The sequence below is a fragment of the Pituophis catenifer genome, unplaced genomic scaffold, assembly GCF_029215685.1.
Source record: "Pituophis catenifer annectens isolate HBS135680 unplaced genomic scaffold, rPitCat1.0.hap2 SCAF_7, whole genome shotgun sequence".
NCBI classification, from domain to species: Eukaryota; Metazoa; Chordata; class Lepidosauria; order Squamata; family Colubridae; genus Pituophis; species Pituophis catenifer.
Window position 1 is genome coordinate 66,403,205 of NW_027256887.1, and position 19,969 is coordinate 66,423,173.

General features: G+C 37.9%; 1 protein-coding gene across 1 annotated transcript in view; it reads left to right on the forward strand.

The window, feature by feature from the left end:
* LARGE1 (LARGE xylosyl- and glucuronyltransferase 1) overlaps positions 1-19,969 on the forward strand; it is a 381,838-nt gene that overhangs the window by 339,732 nt on the left and 22,137 nt on the right. Inside the window, exons 11-12 of the mRNA XM_070947065.1 lie at positions 12,612-12,775; positions 18,642-18,920. Coding sequence (XP_070803166.1) covers positions 12,612-12,775; positions 18,642-18,920 — 443 coding nt within the window. The remainder of the gene's footprint in view (positions 1-12,611; positions 12,776-18,641; positions 18,921-19,969) is intronic.

Sequence of the window (19,969 nt, forward strand, 5' to 3'; positions counted from 1 at the left end):
TAAGGTATGTATTCAAGTTTTTTTCCTTATGAAATTGTTACCTGATCATTGCTATACAAAGGAGAAACAGAGTGAAGCTCTGGAATGATCTGAACAATTTACTAGAAGTCTGCATAGCTATGACAACTCTACAAATGATAGTGATCTTCAGAGGAAGAAACACAAAAGTTTGGCATACCTGATTGAATTTTAAGTTGTGTGAGTTTGCATAAGCGAGGAGTCCAATTCCATTACCATAGCAGCAAACCAACTGGTTGGGGACAAAAATGGAAGGGTTAAGAAAGAAGTGTACTGTAAATGCAGAATATGTAAAGTGGGATGTGTTGAGATTTACCAAATAATAATTCTTTTTTAAAATGTGAAAAATTATCAACATTAGATAATACTTTTCTGGAAGAAAGTGATTGGTAAACAAGATTCATTTATCAAAACTGAGATCTTTGAGAAGGGACCGCAAAGAAACTGGCAAACATTAGCATGAAGACTGCCTTTCTTGGCAAGATTGCTTTACTCGACTATGTTCCAATCATAAACTTCCCAAAATAACAGCCAGGAATGTAAGTGTACAAAAGGAACTGATTGTATTTGTTCATGCATCATTTGCATTTGTTTCTTTCTCTTTCTTGGAAGTATGTTAGGTATCTCCAAAGCACATAGCACAAAATGCTAGATAGTACCTTGCCCCAAAGTCCAAGCAGAGGTGAGATTCAACCGGTTTGGATCGGTTTGGGAGAACCAGTTGTTAAGATTTTCCGCACTTCAAAGAACAGGCTGATTGCACCACTGGCTGACCCCACCCTGCCCCTCCTTACCTTGCTTCACCCGCCTTGGCCTGTGGCTATAATCACGCCGATGCCCAGCTACTCTCTGGCTCCTTCATTTGCTCAGACCACACGGCCCAGCTGATCTCCGTGCCTCGCCCACTTCCTTGCCTTCACCGCAGCCTACCATGCCGGCCACGCGGCCCAGCTGATCTCCGTGCCTCACCCACTCTGCTCAGTGTGGCTGCCCACAAAGGTATGAAGCTCGGCCAAAAGGCCGCCTCAGGGTGGACATGGCAAGGCTCAGCCGTCTTTTGGACCTGGCTCTTGCCATCCTTCCGCCCACATGCCACCCACTCATCCTTCGCCTCGGGTTGGTGGGCTGTGCCAGTTCCTGCCTTTCTAAAGGGACACCTCCCCTTACCACCCCGCTTGTTCCCACATGTTTCCACCGTGCCTCCAACTCAACCCTGATCTAGTGACTTAACCAGATCCCTCGGTGAGCGGATCTGCATGAGATCCTCTCTAAGAAAAGGCCTTTCAGGCTAACTCATAAGCAATCTTTAGAGAAGCTGTGCAGGGCGCTTTGGCGCTACTTGGTGAGCCTGGTTCTCGCAGTTATTTAGGGCGCTAAATAACTTGCTTGCAAAGGAAAAGGTGTGCAGTTTCCCTGGCACGTCAGCACGCCCTGCCTCCTGCACACAAAGGGCTTGTTTGTTTTCTTGGGAGGATACTCGCTCTTCAGAGCAGGGATTTCTTTTCTTTCCTTGCCCCCACCCTGGGATTTCTTTGGCACAACTTTATCTTTTTCCCTCCTCTGGGCTTTTTAAAAAGCTAACAACACAAAAGCCATCTCTCTCTCTTTCTCTTTCTCTTTCTCTTTCTCTTTCTCTTTCTCTTTCTCTTTCTCTCTCTTCTCTCTCTCTCTCTCTCTCTCTCTCTCTCTCTCTCTCACACACACACACACACACACACACACACACATATACGCACAGAGATTGGATCTTTTCCCCACCCACCGGAAACCCCAAGATTCCATCCTCAACCCCGCCTGGCCCATACAGGCACCTCCCACACGAGTTATGTAAAGTTGGCCACACCCACTCAGTCACATGCACACCCCCCAACCAAAACCACTGAGCTGGTCACTAGGAAGAACCGGTTGTTAAATTATTTGAATCCCACCACTGAATCCAAGTCTGAACAATGTCACTGAGGCCTGTTTGATTCTCTGATTTCCTTCATATTTAGGTGATTGTCAGAATTGAATTGAAGCAATTAAGTAGTCTATCAACAGAAGAAAATAAAAGCAGAGCTTTGAATTAAATTGAAAATAACTACTTCAATACTTGGAAAAACACTAATTAATTGTTGTGTATTAGCAGGACAATGTTGTATATATACATCCCGCTTCTAAAATGTCTCTTCTGGAGAATTATTTGTGGAGATTGTGAAGCTAAGGTTTTATAGATATTTCTATGTGTTTTTAGTATGACCCCTGCAACACTTTTAGAAATCAGAGCAAATAATTACAAATTGAAATTAAATAAATGAATATTAGATGATAAACATATATGGGAAAACATCCTTTTTCTCCCCTGTGGATAGCTACTCCTTAGGGAACTGGTTGAAAGAGCTATAACAACTACACACTTAACATTACTAGCTGGAAAACAAATCTATTAAGACAATTCTCAGCATGTTCTTCTGTGTGCCCATTCTGTTGATGGATAACAGTTTGGAACTTCAGGTAACATTATAATTAAGACTACAAGTGATTATCTGTAACATCAAAGAGAAAATTTTAAGAGATGCAGCTTCAGGCTAATTCTCAGATATGAGAATTATCATGCCTCCAAACAAATATCCTTCTATATAACTGCTAAAGATGTATTATTTCTTAATTACATTACTACCGCAATGCAATCAAAACAAATTTTCTCAGCTAATAGAATATATAAAACAAAAATTAAAACTTCTGTGTTTAGATTAAAACTAATCAGAATCATAATAGCAATAATCACATCAAAGCCTACATAAAAACACAAAAAGCAAAAGAAAATAAGATGGTATCAGGTGTCCACTTAAGCAAGGGCCCTCCAAACAATTACGTTTTAAGCATTTTCTGGAAATCCAAGACTACCAGCATAAAATAAAATACATAAAATACATAAAATACAAAAGCAAAGCCTTCCCGCTTCAGCCTTTTGAACCTCTTGAAAATGTGCCTCCCAGTCAAAATTGTGTTTGCACAATAATGGAAAAGTGAAATTGTAATAAAAAATATTAGAATGTACAGAAATGGATAGATTTTAACAATTAATTTTAAGGAGAAGGAAGAAACTGAATATTTTTTAACATGGGTTTTGTTTTATCAATGGCTAAATAGCAAAAACAGAAGTGTCCAAGTACAAGTGAATGAAGCCAAGTCTCCATGATGATCATCATACAGCAGTCGCGAATGAACTTATTCACCGCCATCCATAGCTCTATTTCATCAGTTTTGTTGACAAAGGATCTAGTGTTGGTTAGAAAAATACTTAGTAATGCTAATCTGTGTGGCTGCTTCTGTAACCGACCTAGCAAACCAGCTTTGCATCCCTGCTTCTGCTTCCTCTCTCTTCACCATCAACACCGCCTCCCAGGCCCAACAACAATCCATTGAGAGCCTGGCAGTCTATATCACTTGGTATATTATGAGACCGCTGGAAGTCGCTGGTAATATCTAGTCGACTAGAAAATCCAATCTTTAGTAACACCCATGTGTATAGACTAGTTTTTATCCACTCACTCAACTATAACACCAGGAGCTCAAAGCCGCAGCGTCTACGTGCACCGCCATCTTGGATGAAGATAGATGGATGGATGGATAATATTCAAATCCCGTCAGTTTGCTAGCTATACAGAATCACATAATTATAAAACATAGGTGTGTTATGCATAGAAATTAGTTGCATACATCATTCACACAGATCATATCGCGATCCCTGGAAAGATAATGTATATTATTGTTCTGTGGGATAAAGAAGATGTTAGGATCTTTTTGAACAGAATGAATAGCAATTAAGAGTCCTGTCAGAGATTTTAAAAAATCTAGTTCTCAGTGTGAAATACGTAATATAACTGGTAAGTATGCTGAAGTATGATACACTAAAAGGCAAATATTCATTATCTTTTCCCCCAAGGTGCATGATTACCTGCTTATTTCTTGATACTTAAGAATCCATCTTCCATTTTTTGAATTAACAATACTGACATCCAAATATCACAGAACAAGCATGACATTTGGCTTTCCACGAACTTTGCTCATACAGCTCAAATACAAAGCATGTTAATTAAAATAATAATATTTACAATTTAGCCTTGCAGTCTTAGTCAGTAATCCAAAACGCTTACAGGTGCATATCCAGCTGCTTAAAAGAAATAGCCTGAGATTTCTTTAAACTATTCAGAAGGATTTATTGCAAAAAAAGACCAACATTTCATCTATTGTGCTTAGTCAAAAGTAGATTTACTACCGAAATGTTGCAAACAGAAAAACAATGAAACATTTGTGGTCTTTAAGAAGTGTGAAGAAATTTCTCAGAAAATAGAAAAAGTGTTTCTATTTAATTTGGTGGCTCTTACAATTTAATAGAAAGACTTTAAATTCTTTAAAGTAGGATTCTGATTTGAATCCTAACAACATCATAGGCTAATGCTCAAGATCCTGAATTTATTAGAAGAAAAGTAAAGCACTGAGCTAAAAGTAATGAATTCACAAATCTCTTCAAGGAAGACATAAGCTTTTTCATAGGTTCAAGAGAATCAGTTCATAAGGTCCTGTGGGCAGCTTTCAAACTGCAGAAGCATTTCCAAGTATCTTGAGCACATTGCCAACAGAAAATAAACAAACTGTCATAAATGAACTGGCCAGTAAAAGCAAAGCAACATGTAAACTCAGCAACAGGGACCAAGATTTTTGATTTATATAATTTTATCTAATTTCCAGGGGGCATACATTATAATTAAGCATTGTCTCAGGATGTACAGCAAATACCACATGCAAACTAGCCATTTCTAGTTTAGGATATGATAGAATATAGGCTATATGATATATCAGATAGGATATGATAGGAATAGGATTATTTTAGGATAGGATAAGTATTTATTTGTGCTATTACTATTAAGCAAGCAAGATTCTTTTTACTGTTGCCTATGATCAGATGGAAGACTCTGTTTGTTTTTAACTGAATAAGATAATCCATCAGCAGAATGCTGGCCAGACGTGGTCCACAAGACCAAATTATGTAGTTTCTGACAGTTCTGCCAACTCTCAGTCAAAGTTGATAATAAAAAGAGCTTGCCCACAGTTTCATTTATGAAGAAAAGAATAATAACATCAGGCTGTAATTAAGAAAAGAACATTCCATTTTTAAATTATTATTGTTATTTTGCCTTTCTCTTATCTGGATTTCATTTATAACAACATGAGTATGTTTAAGTACATCAGTAGTGGGTTCTGCCCGGGTCCGCCGAGCCGGTAGCGGTGACGATATGACGTCACCAAACCGGTTCTGTCCCCCCTGGCCCTCCCCGCATTATTCTTACCTTTTATTTGACCCCACCCCAATCTATTGCTGCCTCCTGAGTCCCAGCTGATCGGCTAGAAGGAAAAAAACTGTTTAAACTCTTGCTTCAAAGGGCCACCCTACAGCTGATCAGTGTTAAAAGGCAGTGTGTGGTAGACCGGTGCCTCCAAAAACAAATGAGTAGACCGGTGCCTGCAAAAATAAATGGGTAGACCAGTGCCTCCAAAAACAAATGAGTAGACCGGTGCCTCCAAAAACAGATGGGTAGACCGGTGCCTCCAAAAATAAACGAGTAGACCGGTACAGCTCTGCAAGCAGTTAAAAGCCTGTTAGACCAGTACCTCTGCTAAATCCTAAAGAATTGTCACATAACCATAAAGCCATACCCACAAAAAAAGCCACGCCCACAGAATCGGTAATAAAAAATTTTAGAACCCACATATATTCTACAACTGAGATATTTTTGATGAAAACAATATACTTATGCATATAATTGAATTCAAGCATTAATACAGTATTTCAGTGACAAAGAAGCATTTTGGGCCACTATCTGGAAGACAGGACATTGTTACAAGTGCAGAATTAGTGATCATATTCAGAGATGGAGAGGAGAAGAGGGAGAAATGCACACACACATATAATATCACTCCTTTCTGGTACTTTTCTTAAGTTGCAGTTAATATAGTAAGGAATAAATATAGAGTGGGCAGGTATTTTGCACCATTTTTCTTCAGTAGAGAAATAATTAATTTTATAACATTGTTCCATAATCCATAACTAAGTTAATATATGTGTTTAGAAGTTTGAAGTAATCTAAACCTCATTTTGTGACTACAGCACCTAGATAATTGTTGTTTTTCAAGTATAAATATATAACCTGGGTATTCATGAAATTGGAAAAAGAAGATATTGTGATATGTGATATCTTAAAACAGTGATGCAGTTACAGCTAGTTACAGCTTTTTAACTATGCCTACTTAGCCTGATGACTTGGATTGATAAGAGATGTTAAATAGCTTTCCAAGAAAAGAAATGGAAAGAAAATTAAGATATTTCATGTAGCAATTTCTGAGTTTATTTAAAATGCTGATATTATCTACGCTTTAGAGAAAATGAAATGAATTAGGTTGAGATCGTTTTTAGTGATAACTATGCTGAAATTTAAGATGATGTTCTTGCAATGATGAAGGGAGAACAATCCAAAATTAGTATTTGGGCTTAAAGACTGCAACTGTTATGAGAGTTTTGAAGCTATTTGTAACCTTTATTGTACCTCTTAATAAGTCATTCCTTGTGAGTGGAAGCTAAGAAGACTGAGGCAGACAGTGAGAAAGAAGAAAAGTACAAATAGTCCTCAGTTAGTAACCACAGTTGGGACAGGCAAATTTGTCACAAGATGAGACATCACATGACTGCGACTTTGCCAACTTCTCCACTCTTCTTGTCAGAAGCTGACTGTGAAGCATGCAAATGACAGTTATGGGACACTACAACAGTCTTGAACACCCCCAGTTGTGTGAAGCACCCGAATATGACCAAGGGAATACTCCAGCACCAGTTCTAAGTGCAAGGACCTGTTGTAAAGATACTTTCTCAGTGCTGCTGTAACTTCAGGCATTAAACATGAGTCATTAAGCAAGGACAGCTTATAATAGAATTGGCTATTCAGAATTAATTTTAAAAACATAAGGGTTAGAATTACTGTAAAAACAAAAAGATTCATAAATGTGCCATCTGTTACTGATAGCAAGTGGCTTTATTTATTAATTTTAAGGGGCTCATTAAACACTGTCTAAATTCATGAAATAGCTATTTAAAAATAAAAAAAACTATAATTAAGATGATAGTTCTCACGTAGCAGTTAGAAAACATAAAACATCAAATCCAGAGGTAGTATTCAGCAGGTTCTGACCAGTTCTGGAGAACCGGTAGCGGAAATTTTGAGTAGTTTGGAGAACCAGTAAATACTGCCTCTGACTGGCCCCGCCCCCATCTATTCTCTGCCTCCCAAGTCCCAGCTGATCGGGAGGAAATGGGGATTTGCAGTAACCTTCCCCTGTAGTGGGGAGGGAATGGAGATTTTACAGTATCCTTCCCCTGCCACGCCCACCAAGCCACGCCCACCAAGTCATACCACGCCCACCAAGCCATGCCCACAAAACTGGTAGAAAAAATTTTTGAATCCCACCACTGATCAAATCTAATTGGGTCAGAAAGTGGAAGACTCATTTTCTTTTTTTTTTCTTTTTTGATTTTTTATTAAATAACATAATAGTACAATTCAACGTTTTCAGTTTGGCTATGTGTAGTCATGCAGATTAGGAACAACTTGAGGGTCATGATAGATGATTTAGAATATTACAAAACACATTCTGAGATACTAATGGCACTAGTCTTCCTAGATGCCCAGCAGGCGTTTGATAATTTAAATTGGGGATTCATGATTCAGCAAATTAAAGAGATGAACTTTGGTGAAAACTATGAGAAAGCGATCCCAGCAATATATGATAAGCAAAGAACAAATATTTTATTAAACGGTGACATGACAAAAACCTTCCAGATTAGCAAGGGAGTGAGACAAGGCTGCCCGTTGTCACCACTTTTATTTATATTGGCCTTGGAGGTTCTCCTAAGAAGAATTAGACATAACAATGAGATAAGAGGATTGAAAATTAGGAGCGAAATATTTAAAATTCAGGCATTTGCTGATGATGTAGCATTAATTATGGAGGAACCGTTAGTAACGGGACAAAAAGTCTTGGAAGCATTGGATGACTATGGGAAGCTATCTGGATTTAAACTGAATAAAACCAAAACCAAAATGTTAACCAAAAATATATCAGAAGGGCAAAAGAGAATATTAGAAGAAACTTTGGGCTTGCAAATAGTCAAAAAGATAAAATATCTAGGAGTCTGGATAACGGCAAGGTGTTCTGCCTTAAAGGAAGACAATTATATACCATTATTAGAGAAAATTAAGCAAGATTTGGAACGGTGGGGGAAACTACAAGTAGCACTGCTAGGTAGGATAGCTCTACCATAAAGATGAGCATCCTACCTAAGTTGGTATATCTATTTCAAACTACGCCAGTTAATATAGATAAAAAATTCTTCTTAGATTTGAATAAGGCCACAAGGAAATTTATTTGGAGAGGAAAAAAGCCGAGGATCGCACTTCGAACATTGCAGGAAAAAAGGAACAGGGGTGGATTTGGGCTCCCAGTGTGGGAAATGTACCATAGAGCTGCCAACTTAGTGTAGTTAAGGAATTGGGCTACATTAGGAAATAAAAGAATTCTGACACTGGAAGGGTACAACCTGCAGAAAGGCTGGCATGCCTATCTGTGGGACAAAGAAAAAGGGGTGGAGACGTACTTCCATAGGCACAAAATTAGAGATATATTAATCCGGACCTAGAAGGAAATTAGGCATACACACTATACTAAAATTTCGAAATGGACCTCCACAATAGAGGCAATGATCTTTCCGAATATGCTAGGCATGGAGAAAATGTTTAGATATCAGGATATCTTAGATGATAGAGGTAATCTCAAAACAAATGAGGCCTTGAAGGAGCAAGGGACCCACATCGACTGGTGGCCCTACCTACAAATTAAATCACGATACAAAAAGGATAAGGAGGAATATGGTATAGAATTGGGGATCAATGGATTTGACAAGATATGGATGGGAGTAGAGAATAAATTACTAGCCAAATTATATTCGTATTTGCTTGACTATGACAGGGAAGGAGAAATAGTTAAGGATCAGATGATTGCCTGGGGGGAAAATTTCGGTCACAACATAAATTTAGACGAGTGGGAAGAAATTTGGAATAATAACCTCAAATTGACAAGGGCAGTAACATACAAGGAGAACCAGTACAAAATGTTGAATAGGTGGCACCTAGCGCCATCCAGGATAGCAAAAATATATCCAAACGCAAGCCCAAAGTGCTGGAAGTGTGACCACTGTCAAGGTACCTTCTACCATATGTGGTAGACGTGTCCTGAAGCAACGAAATTTTGGAGAATAATACAAAAATGGATTCAAGAAGTAATAGAGGAAAATATCAATCTGGCGCCAGAGATTTACCTCCTGGGAGTACTAAAAAGGGTATATAGGAAGGAAAAGAAATATCTAATCATACATATCACCACAGCCGCTAGATTAACATATGCAAAATACTGGAAAGAGAAAGGATGCCCAATGGAAGAACAGATAATCAGTAAAATATTAGAATGCGCAGAAATGTGCAGGTTAACACATGTGCTAAATGAGAATGAGGACTCAGAATTCTACACGGTATGGGAAATGTGGTAAAGATGGTTGGAAAATAAACGTAAATGTTAATTTGAATTAAGAAGGGTAGTATCAAACCACGTATGTAACTTATATATCTTAAGTAATAATATGCATCATAATGTATATTGTAATAGTTTATAAGTATCTTATATCTTAATTTTAAAATATTTATGTAATTTATTAGATACCACTTATATAAGTATATAGCATGACTACACGTAGCCAAACCGGAAGACTCCTTTTCATTCAAAGATATTCATTGGCCATCAAAGGAAACTTTGATTTATCTCATCAGAAGTTCTTTTGATAAATTTAGAAAAGGAGAGTAGTTGCTAAGACTAAAAACAATTTACGAAGATCAATTTAATAAATTCTAATTTACAAAATAATACTAAGAGTTCCACCTGACTTCATATATGTATATTAAGGAAGGTGTATTTTAAAAAAGTAATGGGGATTTATTGAGAGGGGGTTGCCTTAGACCATGGGTGTCTAACTTGCAGCATCACATTGCCGTCATGTGGTATATTGTGATGTTTTCCCCTTCGCACAGCTGGGGTAGGCATGGCCTGTGCGTGACGCATCTGGCCTGCAGGCCACCAGTTTGACATACCTGCCTTAGCTGGGGTTTAGATCAGGACCCTATAATGTGAAACTTACAGAAATTTATTTGTGGGTTAGTAGTGGAGGTGGGATAGAAAAGTCTACATTTGGCAGTGGATAACAGAAAAAAAATATTGTAGCTTATATAACTGTGGTGTAGTTTGGCTTCTGTCACTATTTTAAATGGCTGTTATGAAGCATTAAAATAATGTAGGGCAGGGTTCTTAGTGCCAACCAAGTGATAATATTAAAAATTGTCTATGACCCTGAAGGCCAGGGTAGTTATGAAAGGTGATATATTGTTGCAGTCCAGTTGTTTATAGTTTTGAATTAAAAGATGGGGTATAGATAATCAAATTAAAGCTCTTTGAAATGGAGAACAAAATTAGATGGAACCACTAAGAGAATGCTTAAGATACTATTGCAAGACAGGGAATTGCTTTGGTGCCTGTAAATGTGTGCATGAAAAAAAAAAAGTGTATGTGTAAACTTGACTATGAATGTATATTTCACATCCTAACACAGTAATGTGGTCCCTAGATGGTATTTGATCATAACTCCCATTATCCCTAGCTAGTGTGGCAAATAATTGAAGGTAAACAAGCAGGGATAAGGGTTTGGAATCCATGAGTAGAGTTTTTTGTTTTTGTTTTTATTTATTTATTTATTTATTTTAATTTGATTTATATGCCGCCCTTCTCCGGAGACTCAGGGCGGCTTACAATGCGTTAAGAATAGCCTTCATACTTTTGTATATTTTTAAAAAGTCAGCTTATTGCCCCCACAAACTGAGTCCTCAATTTACCTACCTTAGAAAGGATGGAAGGCTGAGTCAACCTTGAGCCTGGCAAGATTCGAACTTACTAATTGCAGACAGCTGGAGTTAAATTACAATGCATTAATCTGCTGAGCTATCCAGGCTCCGAGTTACTTGAGTCAGAAGCAATTTTATTTCCTGTCTTGTTGGTGGCCCATCAGTCACAGTGTGAGGGAAATGCCAGGTTCCATTCTATTTGGAGGGATGGGAACAAGGTAAAAAATGCTTTCTGAGATCTTGCATGGGTAGAAGTCCAATCTGGAATGCAACAGCTTTCTAAATTCTTGTGGCGTACTTGCCCTTTTATTTTCACACCTCTCAATGTCTGAAGAAATATAAAATGCTGCTCTTAGCAAAGAGCCCTAGGGGACTTTCCTCCTGGATGCTGCTGTGAAGGAGAATGTTTTTCCGTCACAGCAATGCACTGTTCCTGTAGAGACCCACCTCTCTCTTCCCACAAAGTCCAGCAGTTCTAAAATAGGTAGTTTTATTTTTAAAATATGTAGGAAGGAGGCCATTTTATACTATCCTTCTTAGCGCATTAAATAATTTGATCAATCTTTTTGATGTTTTAATAATGCTTAGTGGTGCTATGATTTCTTTACCACACATCCTGTAATTTGTAGTTTAGATAACTGAATAAAAATGATGTCTGCAAAATATTTTGACAACTGCAAGCAAATGTTTGTTCTAATGTTTTACTTTGCGACATACCTATTTCTATGTGAGATTAGAGGAGGAGGCCTAAGAGAATATGCCTATCTGTCTCTCTTCCACTTTTCTGTCCATTGCTGCAGTCAGCTTTCCTCCTTACTTCATGCCATAGAAGTCATAGTCATCCCCATAATAGAGCTTTGCTATATCAAGCTTAAATGAAATGGCCATAGGTTGGCTTCAGTTGAATCTCTTAAAATATAGCATGCAAATGGAGGAGACTTTTTGAAATCAGTAAGATTGGTTGGTAGTAGGGCATCTGGTAAACTGCCAAGAGTGGCTCACACCCAGAACTACACAAGATATTTTGGTATCTGGGGCAAACAGCATGGTGGCTCTAGTGTCTACAAAGAAAATCTGAATGCTGTAATACTTACACTGAGAAGTAGAACATTCATTTAGGACTGCAAGGTGGACCACATCAATTTCTCCACAAAATTTAGAATGAGCTGTCAGGAATTACTATCGGTGGCCCCACTCAGCTGCTGTCTTAGGCATTTAATTAAACAGCAGCAGGAAGATTTGAGCTTGGGTTTATCCAAACTGTCAGGCTGGGCTTATCCGAATTGCTTGGTTACCTCATTGCCAAAAGAGGCTGGCAACTATTTAGGGAGGGAAAAACAGAAATAATTGACCTCTATTAATCCCATGCTAGCATGTGTGAAGTAGCTCTTCATTTAGGGCTTGTAAACTGACTTTATGGTTAGGGAGGGGCGGTCATATAAAGTAGATATGATATCATATGAGGCACTTGATTTTGTATTTGTTCTTCATAAAAGATTCTAATTAATATTGTCTTGTTTATAGTTCTGTGCTGCTTTTTGTGTTTTTGTGTATTAGCTACAGAAACAACTATCCGAGCTGGATGAAGATGACTTATGTTATGAGTTTCGGCGAGAGCGTTTCACCGTCCATCGGACTCACCTATACTTTCTACACTACGAGTATGAGTTTGCTACAGATAACACTGATGTTACACTGGTGGCCCAGCTCTCCATGGACAGGTAAGGAATTGTAATGTTATGTTCTCATAGAGAATTTATGCAAATGCAATTACTTCCAGTTGGTGATTTTAGAAAATTTTATATGTAATCTCTTGGCGGAAGAAATGATATTTTAAGCCTTTTGGCTGTAAATACCACAGTTGTTTCCTTTTCTTTTGAAGTACTAGCAGTTAGACTAACAAGAATTGGAACATCAGGCTTAGAGTGAGAAATTTCTTTGATGTACATTTGAGAAAATTATGTGTTTGGAATGGATTGATTGATTTTGTTTTTAGTTAGGTTAGATATATGGAATTACTTAGAAAAAGGAATAACCAAGTAATATTGAATGGTGACTCAAGAAGATATTTTCATTAATTCTCTTATTTGTTTCTGCATCATAGTTCCCTTATTTGAGTTGTATTGATTATTTTTTTTCTAAATTAGTTTTTTGACCTACAGTTACCACTGACCTTGGTACGCATATAAGAAATACAGATCTGTCAAAGGCAACACCTTTGTATGGGACACACTAATCCTTATCTCAAGGCCAACTGGCTTGGAGAAGGCACCACCTCTAGGGTTTTTTTGGAAGACGCAAGATCTTCCCCTATTTACCAGGTCATCTCCTTACCTTGTAATGAGTTGCAGATTTCAAAGGCATTCCAGAGGCAAGCAGGAAGGGGAGTTACTGTTGTTGGTATTCTGTATATGGAAAAGTGGCAACCAAGAAGCCAGAGTTGAAGGCTCATCTTTAGCATAAATTGTTTTACAGCACTGAAAAGCATCGCCACATTTGTACCTGATACTTCCTTTCAATGCAGACAAGTATTTTGTTGAGGAAAGATCCAATTGCCCTTTCTTTTCATTTTTTTTCCTGATAAATTAGCTGAATAAACCCAATTTATTTCTATACCACGTTATTCTAACATGCCTGCCAATTATACCCAAGCAATAAAAGGTACATCCAACATATCAGAAACCAACAGAATCCTTCCATCTCATTTCCTGCAACTTGTCTTTCTTGGGATACTGTAATTTGTATAGGGAAGGAAGCAGTGGTGAAATCCATTTTTTTTTACTACCGGTTCTGTGGGCGTGGCTTGGCAGGCGTGGTGTGGCTTGGTGGGCGTGGCAGGGGAAGGATATTGCAAAATCTCCATTCTCACCCCACTCCAAGGAGGGATACTGCAAAATCCTCATTTCCTCCCCACTCCTGGGTGAAGGATATTGCAAAAACTCCATTCCCACCCCACTCCAGGGGAAGGATACTGCAAAATCCCCATTCCCTCCCCACTCCTGGAGGAAGGAAATTGCAAAATCTCCATTCCCACCCCACTTTGGGACCAGCCAGAGGTGGTATTTCTCCAAATTACTCGAAATTTCCACCACCGGTTCTCCAGAACCTGTCAGAACCTGCTGGATTTCACCCCTCGAAGGAAGAGATGTGTTTTCATTTTAAAAAAGGGGGGGGGATCAGAGTTGCACCGGCAGAATGTAACCTGTAATATGCACAAGACCTCAATTCCTCCAGTCGACTATACAAACAGTCAATGCTCCTGCACATGGAATCTCTAGAAATTCAAGTTTGACTAAATAATTATCCAGCTCTGGTGAAACAACCTCAGATTTATAGAAACCATGGCACTGCTTAGCTCTCATCTCAGCCTTTTTTAAACATCATTTGCAATTTTCACCAATCCCTGTTCCATTGATTTTTAATATAAGAAACTTTCTTTGGGGGGTGAGGGGGTGTTTACTTTGTGGTTTTGTAAGTCTTTCAAGAAAACATCAAACACCGAGTGAATGCCACAGAGAATTAGTAAATCCAGCAAGCATATGTATGTTTTTCCTCCAGGATTTTAATTCACTTTGGATTCAAGTTAAGAATTTGTATTGATGGATGGAGGCATTTGTCTTTATTCAGAGAAGGAAAAAATACTACTCGTTCTCTTAGCCCTATCCTGTCCTATGTCTTCTATCCTATTTTAGGCTTCTTTTTCATTATCGGTATGTTATTTATCAGACTTAGTGATTCTTTCTTTCATGAAAAATCAACAAATATTATTCCTGCTAAAGAATTTACTCAGCCATTTTATTTCCTGTTACGCGTTTCAGTGTGGGGTTTCTTATTTGTTTGTTTTTTTCAATCATCTTCAAACCTTTTTCTTTTTTCAAATTACATTTCTCCCACAGCAGTTGCACTCATTTTCTGTGTTATTGTCATGGATAAGCTGAAATACTAATCATTGATGCAGCTAATGTGTTTGATCTAGCAAGGCATGCAGCAGAGAGAGACAGAGGACTAAGATCAATCCGATTGTAGAACTTTATCGTCTGCTTCCTCTGAATACCAGGCCTATGGCAGAGCCTAGTTTTGTAGCAACATTCAAGTTTTAAACTGTTGTAGGTAAAAGGTAACAGTAAAGATTCCCCTTGCACGTATGTGCTAACCGTTCCCGACTCTAGGGGGCGGTGCTCATCTCCGTTTCAAAGCCGAAGAGCCAGAATTGTCTGAAGACATCTCTGTGGTCATGTGGCAGGCATGACTAAACGCCAAAGGCACATGGAACGCTGTTACCTTCTCACCAAAGGTGGTCTCTATTTTTCTACTTGCATTTTTTAATGTGCTTTCGAACTGCTAGGTTGGCAGAAGCTGGGACAAGTAATGGGAGCTCACCCCGTTACGCAGCCTTAGGGATTCGAACATTAAATTAAGATCTGAACATGGAAGAGACCCATTGAAAGGAACGAAGCAGAATAGAGAGCAGTTTCCAGACATACTGAAAAATCTGTCAGACTCAGAGACAAAAGCCTTCTGTTTTCTTGTCATGAGAAGTTTTTTTCCCCTCATTCAACAACTGAAAGAAGTATTCGCTTGGAAGAGAAGGCCAGGCCATAAAAAGAGCTGTCTACTTGTATTGCAAGACCAGGAAGATAGAAGAGGATAATGCTATTTTGTTTTTTTTAACGTTGGGACAGAACTGGCTCTGGTAAGACAATGTCTGGAGATGAACCTGACATTGGTGATTGTTATGATGACTATTTTTATCTTTTCCTGAATGTTTCTGGATTATAAATTTTCCACAAAAATGACAGTGAGATCCATGTGGTTTCTTTTCTTTTCTTTTCTATCTTTCTTTCAAATGGCATCTCTGGGTGTTATTTTATTTTTTCTAATTTCATTTATTTAATCAAAATTTGAGGGATCCTAACTCTTTGACACTTCTGGGCAGCTTACAAATAAAGAAAATGCATATAAAAAGAGAACATGGGCAATTGGGGAAAAAACCCACTACATACTTAAATCTGACATAACTAAGTTAGACTAGAACCAGGATGCCAAATCACTCTAAGGCCTGGGAGAACAATCAGATTTTCGGTAGTTTCTGAAATGTCATAAAAATGAGAGCCATACAAATAAATCTCTTCTTTCACTTTGGATTAATGAAAGATCCTGGTTTGTGTTAATAATTTATTCATTTGCTTTTTAATGCAACCTTTAGCTATTCTACAGCATTTGGGAATTATGGTTTGATAAACTGAATTGAAAATGTTTTTCTCTCTTTTAATTACTTTTCAAACTTCATTTGAAACTCCACTGATAAGCAGAAAAATCTGCAAAATAGACAAACAAGAATAGCTTGATATATTCACCACAAATAGCTTGGAGTTTTTCTTCACCATTTACTTATTACCTTTACAAAGACTATGCAGGTTTTACAAAATAGCTATCAGGGAAATACTAAATCAGAAGTAGTCCAATAGCATCTTTTCCAACTAACAAATTGTACTAAGAAGCATGCACTTTCATGAATAAATGTATTTGCTAGTCGGAAAAGGTGCTTCCAGATTCTTCCTGTTTATTTGCCACCATAGACTAACACAGATATCCTTTTACAAAGAAATATTAGACTAGAAATTCATTAAGGCCTGTTATTTCTTTCTTTTTTTATCAGCTAAGTTCCCAAAAACAAACAACTCAGCCATTTCTTCTCTCTGACAATAAACTGAGCTGTGATGCTGGCCATTTTTTTCCAGAAGTGTCAGGGAGGCTGCATTTCCAGCTGTCTTCCTTTTTTAGTTCTACATCTACATCAAATATAATAATAGTCTTCTTTAGAGCCTTTTCTCTTATGACATCCATCCTTTACAGAATGTTGTCCTCTGAATGATTCAGTTCATTTTTACACCTATAATTTATAGCACTGATCTGCTGAGGTATCAGTAATGAAGATGGGACTTATATTTTCACCACAGTGGCTGGTGATACTACAAGATGCTATAAATGCGTGCTTTACAGCTTTTGCTGCTGAAAATCCTCTCCAGTCCCAGCTTCGGGACTAATTATTATAATTTGATTATCACTATTCAGGATTGGGTTTAGTTGCTCATGTATTATTTTGGCTAGTTTTGGTTTACAGTACTTCTGAGTGCTTTAAGGTTATCCTTTCTTAAGGCTCTGAAAACCTGGCTGTTCCACCATGCATTTGGACCAGGTAACTAGGTAATCACATTGGTGATATGGCTTACATGGGTTTTTATTTTTATAGTGACTTTTATCTCTATACATTGTCTACAGTCACCATGGTAAGGAAGGGGAAAGGGAAGGGAAGGGGGAAGGAAGGAAGGAAATTTCAAATTCAAACCATTCACATTTGAAACAATTACATTAAATTCAAAACATCCCGCACACCACTAACGCTTAATGTAACCAGGAAGCAGATGCTTCTAATAACTTCCCCGCAATTCTACTAAAGGCATACTCTTACTTTGCCCAAGGCTGAAAGCAGCCTCATTCCCAAAATGAGTGAATTCTGGGAGCAAGGTTGCTTATTTCACAAGATGTCTGAAATTATATGGATTTTGATGGACCTTACATTTCCTACCCTGACATTAATAAGCAAAAGAGACAGGAAAACTATTGCATCTCTGAATAAAAACAGCTTCACATAAAGTCATATGGTTTTTTGCATTTATATCTTCATAATCATGTATTTTAATTGAATCTACTAAGAATGGAAATAGTTCCTAGAAGCACACGGATTATATTGCAGTGCTGTTAATTAATGCAAGACTGTATTGTGCTTGCTAAAATACCCATGGCATATCTTGGAAATAAATTGTTTGAAGTGTTCATTATTAATATTTTGTTCTGTATGTTTTTGTGATTCACCATCTTTAACCAGAAAGCCTTGTTTTCCTGAACACAAAACAACCCTTTTTACTACTAGACTTATATTACTATTATTATTTGTTTGATGGAGCTCCTATTTTTGCCTTTTTAATTTATCAAGCTTTTTTTTTTTTTGCCACACTGCTTTGCATTCCTTGTGAACATAATAAAATGAAAAGAGAAGTAATTACTTATCCCTTCCTACTTCTTGGCTTATCTATTTTCACTGTTTAGAAAAATACATGTTTTCTTCTGCAACAATTACATAAAACTGCTGCATTTGTTTCTTTCCCTGTTCTCAGTGGAGACATAAAACCTTGAAAATTAATTATTTTTTCCCCTTCTAGAGAGAATAGACATTGTACTACAGTAGTTCTTTCTTAGGCTTTGATTCCCTAGTGTTTTAACATAGGCCATGTTTAGCTAAGGATTTCTTCCTTTTGTTTTCTTGAGTGAATCTCTGTGGAGGTGCACAAAAAAAAAACATTTGGATGAAACAGGGTTGATCCTGGTTGGTCCTTAGATAGGAGACTAGCTGGGAATTTCAGGGTGAGGAGTCAAAAAACAGGGGAGCAGGAAATTCTTCCTATATAGTGCCAAGAAAAATGTATGATTTTTGAAAATCAACACCAAGACAGAAAGGCTTGCCTAGGTCAACCAAACTAATGAAGATGCCTTTTTCTGAACTTTTCTTTCTTTCTCTCCTCCTAGACTGCAGATGCTTGAAGCCATTTGTAAGCACTGGGAAGGGCCGATCAGTCTGGCACTCTATCTTTCCGATGCAGAGGCCCAACAATTTCTGCGCTATGCTCAAGGTTCTGAGGTCCTCATGAGCCGCCATAATGTTGGATATCACATTGTGTATAAAGAGGGACAATTCTACCCTGTGAATCTCCTGCGAAATGTGGCTATGAAACATATCAGCACTCCATACATGTTTCTGTCTGATATTGACTTCTTGCCTATGTATGGACTCTACGAGTACCTCAGGTAACACCCCCCCATCCCCAAAATTGTTGTTTCCTCCCACAAACAACGTGACCAGGGAGGTATAGTGATTAGGACCAGCAGTGGGAAGATCCAGGGTTTAGTCGACCCTCATCCATGGAAACTCCTGGAGGACTTTGGGCCAATCACTCTATCCAAGCCTACCTACTTCACACATTGCTTCAGGAAAAATAGGAGGAGGAAATGCTGGGTAGAACAACTTAAAACTCCTAAACGAAAAAGTGGCGATAGTAACATGTACAATTTTCAGTCCTTAAGCACAGTTTTGATAGAGACAAGCTGTCTATATCAGTTGGGCTAGGTATATAGGAGTAACATAACTTGGACTGGGGAAGCAAGAAACAGTCAGAAGATACAGACATTTTTTTTTAATGTATATGTTATGTTTGCCTAGAGAAGTGTAAGAGACAAAGAAAGAGACAGTTTAATGTAATAGCAGGATGGACAATTTTGTGCAAGAGACTCTGGGGAGAGGGAGTTAATGTAATAGAGGCTGCGGGATAATGGTTATTATGGCTCAAGAAAAAAATTGAAGAACAGTTCCAAAAATGTCTTATTTCTACTAACTTTATCTATCCAAGAGCCTTATAATTTTTTTGATGTTGCATCTTTCTCCATTCTTATATTTTCCTCCCTCTTTTTTTCTGATTCCAATAACCTTCAAGGCAGAGATCTAAATTAGGCCAAAGCCTGCATGTGGGCCTAAGGCTGCAGATTTTTGCCAGGCTATTTTAGGTAGAAGCATCATGCCTGAGAATCTCGTAAGACACTGCTTACCCTCAGGAGGTGCAAATCTTGATAAATGAGTAAGAAGAGGGTCATTAAAGTTAATGTAGCTCTTATAGTAGCAGTATTTGAGACGTGTGGAAACTGAAAAAAATTGAACTGTTTTAATGAAAAGCAGGTAGCTGCTATGATTGCATGATGCTGAAAACATGTCTTTCTTAAAATTGGCAGTGCAGTAGAGAGATAGAGTGAGAGTGAGAGAGAGAGAGAGAGAGACAGAGAGACAGACTAGAACAGCTTTCCAG